The sequence below is a fragment of the Oncorhynchus clarkii genome, unplaced genomic scaffold (assembly GCF_045791955.1).
Source record: "Oncorhynchus clarkii lewisi isolate Uvic-CL-2024 unplaced genomic scaffold, UVic_Ocla_1.0 unplaced_contig_5422_pilon_pilon, whole genome shotgun sequence".
Lineage (NCBI taxonomy): Eukaryota > Metazoa > Chordata > Actinopteri > Salmoniformes > Salmonidae > Oncorhynchus > Oncorhynchus clarkii.
In genome coordinates this window covers 8-12,500 of record NW_027257938.1, presented here as the reverse complement: position 1 = coordinate 12,500, position 12,493 = coordinate 8, and the positions used below count along the sequence as shown (strand labels likewise).

The window sequence follows — 12,493 nt, the reverse complement described above, 5'->3', positions numbered from 1 at the left end:
ATATACTACTATATACTACTATATACTACTATAAACACCATCACCAAACAACCTGTGGTGAGATACTACTATATACTACTATAAACACCTGGTATTACAACATCACCAAACAACCTGTGGTGAGATACTACTATATACTACTATAAACACCTGTTATTACAACATCACCAAACAACCTGTGGTGAGATACTACTATATACTACTATATACTACTATAAACACCTAGTATTACAACATCACCAAACAACCTGTGGTGAGATACTACTATATACTACTATATACTACTATATACTACTATAAACACCATAACCAAACAACCTGTGGTGAGATACTACTATATACTACTATAAACACCTAGTATTACAACATCACCAAACAACCTGTGGTGAGGAAGGATAATTACTGTGGGGGGAGAGGGGAAGAGAGGAGCTGTGGGGGGAGAGGTGGCGCTGTGGGGGGAGAGGGGCGCTGTGGGGGGAGAGGGGAAGAGAGGAGCTGTGAGGGCAGAGGGGCGCTGTGGGGGGGAGAGGTGGCGCTGTGGGGGGAGAGGGGAAGAGAGGAGCTGTGGGGGGAGAGGGGCGCTGTGGGGGGAGAGGGGAAGAGAGGAGCTGTGGGGGGAGAGGTGGCGCTGTGGGGGGAGAGGTGGCGCTGTGGGGGGAGAGGGGCGCTGTGGGGGGAGAGGGGAAGAGAGGAGCTGTGGGGGGAGAGGTGGCGCTGTGGGGGGAGAGGGGCGCTGTGGGGGGAGAGGGGAAGAGAGGAGCTGTGAGGGCAGAGGGGCGCTGTGGGGGGGAGAGGGGAAGAGAGGAGCTGTGGGGGGAGAGGGGCGCTGTGGGGGGAGAGGGGAAGAGAGGAGCTGTGGGGGGAGAGGTGGCGCTGTGGGGGGAGAGGTGGCGCTGTGGGGGGAGAGGTGGCGCTGTGGGGGGAGAGGTGGCGCTGTGGGGGGAGAGGTGGCGCTGTGGGGGGAGAGGTGGCGCTGTGGGGGGAGAGGTGGCGCTGTGGGGGGAGAGGTGGCGCTGTGGGGGGAGAGGTGGCGCTGTGGGGGGGAGAGGTGGCGCTGTGGGGGGGAGAGGTGGCGCTGTGGGGGGGAGAGGTGGCGCTGTGGGGGGAGAGGTGGCGCTGTGGGGGGAGAGGTGGCGCTGTGGGGGGAGAGGTGGCGCTGTGGGGGGAGAGGTGGCGCTGTGGGGGGGAGAGGTGGCGCTGTGGGGGGGAGAGGTGGCGCTGTGGGGGGAGAGGTGGCGCTGTGGGGGGAGAGGTGGCGCTGTGGGGGTAGAGCTGGCGCTGTGGGGGGAGAGGTGGCGCTGTGGGGGTAGAGCTGGCGCTGTGCCACAGTACTTCAATGTAATGGAAACAAAGCCCTGTAAGTAGGGTATAAGGCTCCTTTTACTGCCTAAATAGTGATAACCAGGGCCCTTCTGCCGCCACAGGCAAGACGTTGAAGTTAGGTTCAATTTGGGTTCTGATTGAACGGTGAAAAGGTATTTTCCGTCGTTTTTTAAAAGACAGATTTTCCAGGACGTTGAAATCAGGTTCATTTTCTTTTTTTTTTTATGAAAGTTGAAAAGAAGTAATTTATTGACGTCAATGTTTGGGCCAAATCAAGGCTGGTTCAGACCGGGCGGACAAAGTTCAGATTTGGACCGGACCAAAAACCAATGTCTGTGGATAATCAAGGCCGGTCCGGGAACTGCCCCCAAAATAAGATGTTGAAAGCATCGGTCCGCGCTCACTGAGATGTTGCCTGAGATAAAATGTTACGAATGGCCCATCTGTGGTAAATGTACCGTTTTGTGAAACACCAAAAAACAACGTCCGGACAGGTTTCAACATCTTGTGCTTGCTGGGGTGTCGCCGACCACGTCGCCCCTCAGTGGAATGGTCTGAATGTCCATCCGTGTGGTCGACCCGCTGTTTCGTAAAACAGGCCGTTGGCTTTGGCCTTATTAGTCCTGATTCCCGTGTCCTAAAATCAATTAGTCTATTTTTGTAAGCTCTGAATATCAGCTACCCAACTTTATCGGGAGTTATCGCGAGTTTATTTTACAATGTGTTTACGCGGAGGGAAATTAATGCAGACATATTTTAGTTATTTTCGCTATAAAATCAGCTTGTTAAAAATAATTGACAGATACAAACTTGACCACGCTGATCATGACAACGGGGTGAAACTCCTTGGGACAACAGTTGTCCACTTTAACCCGTCCTGTTTTCAGGATGTGTTGTAAACATGACAGCTCGTTTAGTGTGATGTCATTTTAGGGTAACGGGCTCGTTTAGTGTGTTCCCATTTTAGGGTAACGGGCTCGTTTAGTGTGTTCCCATTTTAGGGTAACGGGCTCTTTAGTTTGATGCCATTTTAGGGTACGGACTCTTTTTCAGAGAAACATGCAGGATTTTAAAAAGTGTCCCGTCTCGTTACATTGTCATCCATTTTTATCTCCAGCCTGTAGACGACAGAAAAGGCCACCTCCTCTCTCTACCACCACCTCCTCTCTCTACCTCCTCCTCTCTCTACCACCTCCTCCTCTCTACCACCTCCTCCTCTCTAACACCTCCTCCTCTCTAACACCTCCTCCTCTCTAACACCTCCTCCTCTCTAACACCTCTCTCTACCACCTCCTCTCTCTACCTCCTCCTCTCTCTACCTCCTCCTCTCTCTACCACCTCCTCTCTCTACCTCCTCCTCCTCTCTCTACCTCCTCCTCCTCTCTCTACCTCCTCCTCCTCTCTCTACCTCCTCCTCCTCTCTCTACCTCCTCCTCCTCTCTCTACCTCCTCCTCTCTCTACTTCCTCCTCTCTCTACCTCCTCCTCTCTCTACCTCCTCCTCTCTCTACCACCTCCTCTCTCTACCACATCTGCTACGTGATTTTTGGGGGGCTGAATGTTGGAGGAGTCTCTTCAAAAGCCCCCTGGAGAGGAGCGCTGGGAATGGACCTCTGCCTTTTAACCAAATGGGCCACTGTTTATCAAAGGCACATCACCTTAAAAAAGCCCATATGAGAGAGAGTGTCGTTGTTTTGTGGCAGAATTAGGTGAGGGTTTTATGTGTTGTTGGGAGAGCTGCGTCTTGGGTTTGTTCAGCTCAGAAAAGGTCGGCCTCGTCAATCTGCCGCCGTGGAGACGGATGTCTAATGAACGGGGTCGTCTGTAGGGGTCGCCTGTTTCAGTCTGAGGTGGATGTCTAATGAACGGGGTCGTCTGTAGGGGTCGTCTGTAGGGGTTTATGTTTCAGTCTGAGGTGGAGACGGCTGTCTAATGAACGGGGTCGTCTGTAGGGGTCGTCTGTTTCAGTCTGAGGTGGATGTCTAATGAACGGGGTCGTCTGTAGGGGTTTATGTTTCAGTCTGAGGTGGAGACGGCTGTCTAATGAACGGGGTCGTCTGTAGGGGTCGTCTGTTTCAGTCTGAGGTGGATGTCTAATGAACGGGGTCGTCTGTAGGGGTCGTCTGTAGGGGTTTATGTTTCAGTCTGAGGTGGATGTCTAATGAACGGGGTCGTCTGTTTCAGTCTGAGGTGGATGTCTAATGAACGGGGTCGTCTGTTTCAGTCTGAGGTGGATGTCTAATGAACGGGGTCGTCTGTTTCAGTCTGAGGTGGATGTCTAATGAACGGGGTCGTCTGTTTCAGTCTGAGGTGGATGTCTAATGAACGGGGTCGTCTGTAGGGGTTTATGTTTCAGTCTGAGACGGCTGCCTAATGAACGGGGTCGTCTGTTTCAGTCTGAGGTGGATGTCTAATGAACGGGGTCGTCTGTAGGGGTTTATGTTTCAGTCTGAGGTGGAGACGGCTGTCTAATGAACGGGGTCGTCTGTAGGGGTTTATGTTTCAGTCTGAGGTGGATGTCTAATGAACGGGGTCGTCTGTTTCAGTCTGGGGTGGATGTCTAATGAACGGGGTCGTCTGTTTCAGTCTGAGGTGGATGTCTAATGAACGGGGTCGTCTGTTTCAGTCTGGGGTGGATGTCTAATGAACGGGGTCGTCTGTTTCAGTCTGGGGTGGATGTCTAATGAACGGGGTCGTCTGTTTCAGTCTGAGGTGGATGTCTAATGAACGGGGTCGTCTGTAGGGGTTTATGTTTCAGTCTGAGGTGGATGCCTAATGAACGGGGTCGTCTGTTTCAGTCTGAGGTGGATGTCTAATGAACGGGGTCGTCTGTTTCAGTCTGAGGTGGATGTCTAATGAACGGGGTCGTCTGTTTCAGTCTGAGGTGGATGTCTAATGAACGGGGTCGTCTGTTTCAGTCTGAGGTGGATGTCTAATGAACGGGGTCGTCTGTATCAGTCTGAGGTGGATGTCTAATGAACGGGGTCGTTTGTTTCAGTCTGGGGTGGATGTCTAATGAACGGGGTCGTCTGTTTCAGTCTGAGGTGGATGTCTAATGAACGAGGTCGTCTGTTTCAGTCTGGGGTGGATGTCTAATGAACGGGGTCGTCTGTAGGGGTTTATGTTTCAGTCTGAGGTGGAGACGGCTGTCTAATGAACGGGGTCGTCTGTAGGGGTTTATGTTTCAGTCTGAGCTGGAGACGGCTGTCTAATGAACGGGGTCGTCTGTAGGGGTTTATGTTTCAGTCTGAGGTGGAGACGGCTGTCTAATGAACGGGGTCGTCTGTAGGGGTTTATGTTTCAGTCTGAGGTGGAGACGGCTGTCTAATGAACGGGGTCGTCTGTAGGGGTTTATGTTTCAGTCTGAGGTGGAGGCGGCTGTCTAATGAACGGGGTCGTCTGTAGGGGTCTATGTTTCAGTCTGAGGTGGAGACGGCTGTCTAATGAACGGGGTCGTCTGTAGGGGTTTATGTTTCAGTCTGAGGTGGAGGCGGCTGTCTAATGAACGGGGTCGTCTGTAGGGGTCTATGTTTCAGTCTGAGACGGCTGTCTAATGAACGGGGTTGTCTGTAGGGGTTTATGTTTCAGTCTGAGGTGGAGACGGCTGTCTAATGAACGGGGTCGTCTGTAGGGGTCTATGTTTCAGTCTGAGACGGCTGTCTAATGAACGGGGTTGTCTGTAGGGGTTTATGTTTCAGTCTGAGGTGGAGACGGCTGCCTAATGAACGGGGTCGTCTGTAGGGGTTTATGTTTCAGTCTGAGACGGCTGTCTAATGAACGGGGTCTATGTTTATCTGGTCAAGTTAGTGATGTAATACTTTACACAATATTTCCTTTTGTACATATAAGAGATGAAACAGGGAATTCAAGACCAGACTGGATACTCAACGCTCTTTCCTGCTCCTTATTCCTGTGTGATAGTAGTCTGTAATATAATACAACACCTTAACTCTCTCTCTCCCCCCGCCCCTCCCGTCTCTCTCCTCTCCCTCCCGTCTCTCCCCTCCCTCCCGTCTCTCCCCTCCCTCCCGTCTCTCCCCCCCCTCCCCCCTCTCTCCCCCCTTCATTCAGAGTTACCTGAAAGAGATTCTGCGCGACATCGGCATCTACAACGTGAAGGGAACCCACAAGAACACGTGGGAGCTGAAGCCAGAGTACAGACACTACCAGGGAGGAGAGGAGGAGGAGAAGGAGACCGACGACTAGCCTGGTCTGGGACCTCCAGCCTCCTAGAGAGCTCACCACTAGGAGAAGGACGACTAGCTTGGTCTGGGGCCCCACTAGCCTGGTCTGGGGCCTCCCTAGCCTGGTCTGGGGCCTCCCTAGCCTGGTCTGGGGCCTCCCTAGAGAGCGTCGTTTTGGTTTTTATAGACGCAGAGACATAAAGTTGTGAAGCTACTGATGTGTTGAGTTGGCCAGTCAGGACCCCGGTCCTATACTTCATGTCGGTGAAATCCCAAGTGGTACCCTATTCCCTATATAGTGCACTACTGTAAACCAGGACCCTGGTCAAATTTAGTGTACTATTTAGGGAATAGGGGGCCACGTTTGAAGGATTCCTACTATTCTGAACAGTGAGGTGCTTTAGGTTCATCTCACCTGGGCCACTATGACGTTTATTCCTGTGTGTTTGTGGGATCTGACCGATCCAGTCGATCGGGGATTGGTTTACAGACACGTCAACCAAGGATCAATACGTACAAGTTGTTTATAAAAATGTGATTAACGACTTTTGGAATAAAATTAATGTTTTTGTAAAAAAAAAATTTAAAACTACCAGTCTGCTTTTCTGTAGAAACGAGGTGTTACTCTAGTGAGATCACATCTCTACAAACCTGTGTGCAGTAGAATAACTGACTAGGTCCTGAGCAGAAATATGACTGAGGTCATCTGTATTGTGCCTGATCTAGGATCAGGTTCCTGATAAGCCCCCAATAGAACCAGAGGTCATCTGTATCGTGTCTGATCTAGGATCAGGTTCCTGATAAGCCACCAATAGAACCAGAGGTCATCTGTATCAAGTGTATGACAGAGTCCTGATGTAGGATCACTGAGGTCATCTGTATCGTGTCTGACGGAGTCCTGATCTAGGATCACTGAGGTCATCTGTATCGGGTCTTGACTGGGAGTGCTGATCTAGGATCACTGAGGTCATCTGTATCGTGTCTGACTGGGAGTGCTGATCTAGGATCACTGAGGTCATCTGTATCGTGTCTGACTGGGAGTCCTGATCTAGGATCACTGAGGTCATCTGTATCGTGTCTGACTGGGAGTCCTGATCTAGGATCACTGAGGTCATCTGTATCGTGTCTGACTGGGAGTGCTGATCTAGGATCACTGAGGTCATCTGTATCGTGTCTGACTGGGAGTCCTGATCTAGGATCACTGAGGTCATCTGTATCGTGTCTGACTGGGAGTGCTGATCTAGGATCACTGAGGTCATCTGTATCGTGTCTGACTGGGAGTCCTGATCTAGGATCACTGAGGTCATCTGTATCGTGTCTGACTGGGAGTGCTGATCTAGGATCACTGAGGTCATCTGTATCGTGTCTGACTGGGAGTGCTGATCTAGGATCACTGAGGTCATCTGTATCGTGTCTGACTGGGAGTCCTGATCTAGGATCACTGAGGTCATCTGTATCGTGTCTGACTGGGAGTCCTGATCTAGGATCACTGAGGTCATCTGTATCGTGTCTGACTGGGAGTGCTGATCTAGGATCACTGAGGTCATCTGTATCGTGTCTGACTGGGAGTCCTGATCTAGGATCACTGAGGTCATCTGTATCGTGTCTGACTGGGAGTCCTGATCTAGGATCACTGAGGTCATCTGTATCGTGTCTGACTGGGAGTCCTGATCTAGGATCACTGAGGTCATCTGTATCGTGTCTGACTGGGAGTCCTGATCTAGGATCACTGAGGTCATCTGTATCGTGTCTGACTGGGAGTCCTGATCTAGGATCACTGAGGTCATCTGTATCGTGTCTGACTGGGAGTCCTGATCTAGGATCACTGAGGTCATCTGTATCGTGTCTGACTGGGAGTCCTGATCTAGGATCAGGTTCCTGATAAACCACCAATAGAACCAGAGATCATCTGTATTGTGTCTGATCTAGGATCAGGTTCCTGATAAACCACCAATAGAACCAGAGGTCATCTGTATCGTGTCTGACTGGGAGTCCTGATCTAGGATCACTGAGGTCATCTGTATCGTGTCTGACTGGGAGTCCTGATCTAGGATCAGGTTCCTGATAAACCACCAATAGAACCAGAGATCATCTGTATTGTGTCTGATCTAGGATCAGGTTCCTGATAAGCCACCAATAGAACCAGAGGTCATCTGTATCGTGTCTGATCTAGGATCAGGTTCCTGATAAGCCACCAATAGAACCAGAGGTCATCTGTATTGTGTCTGATCTAGGATCAGGTTCCTGATAAGCCACCAATAGAACCAGAGGTCATCTGTATCGTGTCTGACTGGGAGTGCTGATCTAGGATCACTGAGGTCATCTGTATCGTGTCTGACTGGGAGTCCTGATCTAGGATCACTGAGGTCATCTGTATCGTGTCTGACTGGGAGTGCTGATCTAGGATCACTGAGGTCATCTGTATCGTGTCTGACTGGGAGTCCTGATCTAGGATCACTGAGGTCATCTGTATCGTGTCTGACTGGGAGTGCTGATCTAGGATCACTGAGGTCATCTGTATCGTGTCTGACTGGGAGTGCTGATCTAGGATCACTGAGGTCATCTGTATCGTGTCTGACTGGGAGTCCTGATCTAGGATCACTGAGGTCATCTGTATCGTGTCTGACTGGGAGTCCTGATCTAGGATCACTGAGGTCATCTGTATCGTGTCTGACTGGGAGTGCTGATCTAGGATCACTGAGGTCATCTGTATCGTGTCTGACTGGGAGTGCTGATCTAGGATCACTGAGGTCATCTGTATCGTGTCTGACTGGGAGTCCTGATCTAGGATCACTGAGGTCATCTGTATCGTGTCTGACTGGGAGTCCTGATCTAGGATCACTGAGGTCATCTGTATCGTGTCTGACTGGGAGTGCTGATCTAGGATCACTGAGGTCATCTGTATCGTGTCTGACTGGGAGTCCTGATCTAGGATCACTGAGGTCATCTGTATCGTGTCTGACTGGGAGTCCTGATCTAGGATCACTGAGGTCATCTGTATCGTGTCTGACTGGGAGTCCTGATCTAGGATCACTGAGGTCATCTGTATCGTGTCTGACTGGGAGTCCTGATCTAGGATCACTGAGGTCATCTGTATCGTGTCTGACTGGGAGTCCTGATCTAGGATCAGGTTCCTGATAAACCACCAATAGAACCAGAGGTCATCTGTATCGTGTCTGACTGGGAGTCCTGATCTAGGATCACTGAGGTCATCTGTATCGTGTCTGACTGGGAGTCCTGATCTAGGATCAGGTTCCTGATAAACCACCAATAGAACCAGAGATCATCTGTATTGTGTCTGATCTAGGATCAGGTTCCTGATAAGCCACCAATAGAACCAGAGGTCATCTGTATCGTGTCTGATCTAGGATCAGGTTCCTGATAAGCCACCAATAGAACCAGAGGTCATCTGTATTGTGTCTGATCTAGGATCAGGTTCCTGATAAGCCACCAATAGAACCAGAGGTCATCTGTATTGTGTCTGATCTAGGATCAGGTTCCTGATAAGCCACCAATAGAACCAGAGGTCATCTGTATTGTGTCTGATCTAGGATCAGGTTCCTGATAAGCCCCCAATAGAACCAGAGGTCATCTGTATCGTGTCTGATCTAGGATCAGGTTCCTGATAAGCCCCCAATAGAACCAGAGGTCATCTGTATCAAGTGTCTGACTCTGGAGTGCTGACCTAGGAACAGATCCCACCGATCCATGGAAACCTAAAACTGATCCTAGACCAGCCTTCTGAGACGCTTGATATAAATACAGGATGGGATTCCTTCTACAACAGATGTTTTAAAACCAGAGGATTTATATCTGTCTGGAGGGAACGGCCGGGTTTGAGAGAATCAACACTGATGCATCATGGGTAAATTATGACTGCTGTACACATATCAAGCAGATATATTACACACACGATGCAAGATGATCAGTCAGTTGACTCGCCTTTAAAGTCGGCCTCCATGCCGAACACAATATGGACCCATCAGACCCCCATCAGAACAGGGTTTCCTGACCCTCTGCTCAGGGACCAGCAGACGTGTCACACATTTGTTGTTGCCCCACACTGGCCCACCGGATCCAATGAGCCACGGGCTTGATAAGTGGACCAATGGAATCGTGCGTTCTGGTTCAGGGCAACAGCTACGCGAGACGTCTGGTGCCCCCCCCCCCCCCCCCCCCTAGCAGAGACGGGGGAGGGGGGGGGGGGGGGGGGAGGTACTGTATCAGAGTGAACGCAGACGGCACAGAGGACGTTGTATTTCGGCCAATAGGCCCGTTTATTTCACAACATAGTGTCAATGAGTCCTTTACAATTGTGTGAGAGAGCAAGGTGGGAGCTGGACATCTGATGGAAGTCACCTCGCACACAGCAGCCTAGCCGGCATGGTTCCATCCACGGTGGTGGGGGGGGGGGGACGGTCTTGACCGTCGACCGTTCGTTTAGAAACGGGGCCCGGCGTCTCCCCCGGGAGGCCAGATGTGGGGGACGAAGAGAGAAGGTTGGGGCCACAAAAAAATAAAAACTTGGGATTAAAGAAAGACAAGTCTGTTCCAGGTGTTGGGAGGGATACAGGCAGGGTCAGTCTGTCCATGATCGGGGAGGCGGTCGCTACGGTAACAAGCAGGCAGGGCAGGGTCAGTCTGTCCATGATCAGGGGCGGTGGTAGCTATGGTAACAAGCAGACACGCTCCCTCCGGTCCAGGCACTTCTGTTAGACGTCCGGATGGTTTACTGCAGAGAGGAAACAGATGAGAGACTATTACCCACGTGGAGATGGACAGAGGAGAGACTATTACCCACGTGGAGATGGACAGACAGATGAGAGACTATTACCCACGTGGAGATGGACAGAGGAGAGACTATTACCCACGTGTTGATGGACAGACAGAGGAGAGACTATTACCCACGTGGAGATGGACAGACAGATGAGAGACTATTACCCACGTGGAGATGACAGATGAGACTATTACCCACGTGGAGATGGACGGACAGAGGAGAGACTATTACCCACGTGGAGATGGACGGACAGAGGAGAGACTATTACCCACGTGGAGATGGATGGACAGACGAGACTATTACCCACGTGGAGATGGACAGAGGAGAGACTATTACCCACGTGGAGATGGACAGACAGATGAGACTATTACCCACGTGGAGATGGACAGAGGAGAGACTATTACCCACGTGGAGATGGACAGACAGATGAGACTATTACCCACGTGGAGATGGACAGAGGAGAGACTATTACCCATGTGGAGATGGACAGAGGAGAGACTATTACCCACGTGTTGATGGACAGACAGAGGAGAGACTATTACCCACGTGGAGATGGACAGACAGATGAGAGACTATTACCCACGTGGAGATGACAGATGAGACTATTACCCACGTGGAGATGGACGGACAGAGGAGAGACTATTACCCACGTGGAGATGGATGGACAGACGAGACTATTACCCACGTGGAGATGGACAGAGGAGAGACTATTACCCACGTGGAGATGGACAGACAGATGAGACTATTACCCACGTGGAGATGGACAGAGGAGAGACTATTACCCACGTGGAGATGGACAGACAGATGAGACTATTACCCACGTGGAGATGGACAGAGGAGAGACTATTACCCATGTGGAGATGGACAGAGGAGAGACTATAACCCACGTGGAGATGGACAGCGGAGACACTACTACCCATGTGGAGATGGATAGAGGTATTAGGTGTGTCTGATTGGTCAAAAGTAGTCAACTAGAAAGTGAATAGGGGTGCCATTTGGGACAACACCCTAATCAACAGCTCTTGCCTCAGTCAGGCAGTACCACCTCTGGTAAACCCCCTACATGTGTTCCTCTTCTCTATCCGTACAGCCACTCAGTCAGGCAGTACCACCTCTGGTAAACCCCCTACATGTGTTCCTCTTCTCTATCCGTACAGCCACTCAGTCAGGCAGTACCACCTCTGGTAAACCCCCTACATGTGTTCCTCTTCTCTATCCGTACAGCCACTCGGTCAGGCAGTACCACCTCTGGTAAACCCCCTACATGTGTTCCTCTCCTCTATCCGTACAGCCACTCGGCCAGGCAGTACCACCTCTGGTAAACCCCATGTGTTCCTCTTCTCTATCCGTACAGCCACTCGGTCAGGCAGTACCACCTCTGGTAAACCCCCTACATGTGTTCCTCTTCTCTATCCGTACAGCCACTCAGTCAGGCAGTACCACCTCTGGTAAACCCCCTACATGTGTTCCTCTTCTCTATCCGTACAGCCACTCAGTCAGGCAGTACCACCTCTGGTAAACCCCCTACATGTGTTCCTCTTCTCTATCCGTACAGCCACTCGGTCAGGCAGTACCACCTCTGGTAAACCCCCTACATGTGTTCCTCTTCTCTATCCGTACAGCCACTCGGTCAGGCAGTACCACCTCTGGTAAACCCCCTACATGTGTTCCTCTTCTCTATCCGTACAGCCACTCGGTCAGGCAGTACCACCTCTGGTAAACCCCCTACATGTGTTCCTCTTCTCTATCCGTACAGCCACTCGGTCAGGCAGTACCACCTCTGGTAAACCCCCTACATGTGTTCCTCTTCTCTATCCGTACAGCCACTCAGTCAGGCAGTACCACCTCTGGTAAACCCCCTACATGTGTTCCTCTTCTCTATCCGTACAGCCACTCGGTCAGGCAGTCGGGGAAAGTCAAGGGAATATTTTATTTAGCATCCAATTGCAAACCCAGAAGTCACAGTGGAGAACTTCAGGTCTATCAGATGAATGCATGGGCTTAGTATTCAGAGTGTGGTGTGCCTGGTGTCTTAAATAGCACCCTATTCCCTATATAGTGCACTACTTTAGACCAGAGCCCTATAGAACCCTATTCCCTATATAGTGCACTACTTTAGACCAGAGCCCTATAGAACCATATTCCCTATATAGTGCACTACTTTAGACCAGGGCCCTATAGAACCCTATTCCCTACATAGTGCACTACTT

General features: G+C 50.8%; 1 protein-coding gene and 1 non-coding gene across 3 annotated transcripts in view; one reads left to right on the top strand and one right to left on the bottom strand.

The window, feature by feature from the left end:
* The window catches only part of LOC139394110 (general transcription factor IIF subunit 2-like), a 12,201-nt gene extending 6,113 nt beyond the window's left edge, over positions 1-6,088 (top strand). For both annotated transcript variants that reach the window (XM_071142133.1, XM_071142134.1), the window contains one exon: positions 5,394-6,088. In XM_071142133.1, the coding sequence (XP_070998234.1) occupies positions 5,394-5,528 (135 nt within the window). In that variant the 3' untranslated portion in view covers positions 5,529-6,088. The remainder of the gene's footprint in view (positions 1-5,393) is intronic.
* A 6,056-nt stretch (positions 6,089-12,144) lies between these two features.
* LOC139394115 (small nucleolar RNA SNORA31) lies at positions 12,145-12,280 on the bottom strand. The gene has a single exon (XR_011629801.1). It is a non-coding gene; the product is annotated as a small nucleolar RNA SNORA31 (small nucleolar RNA).
* Positions 12,281-12,493: the final 213 nt, after the last annotated feature.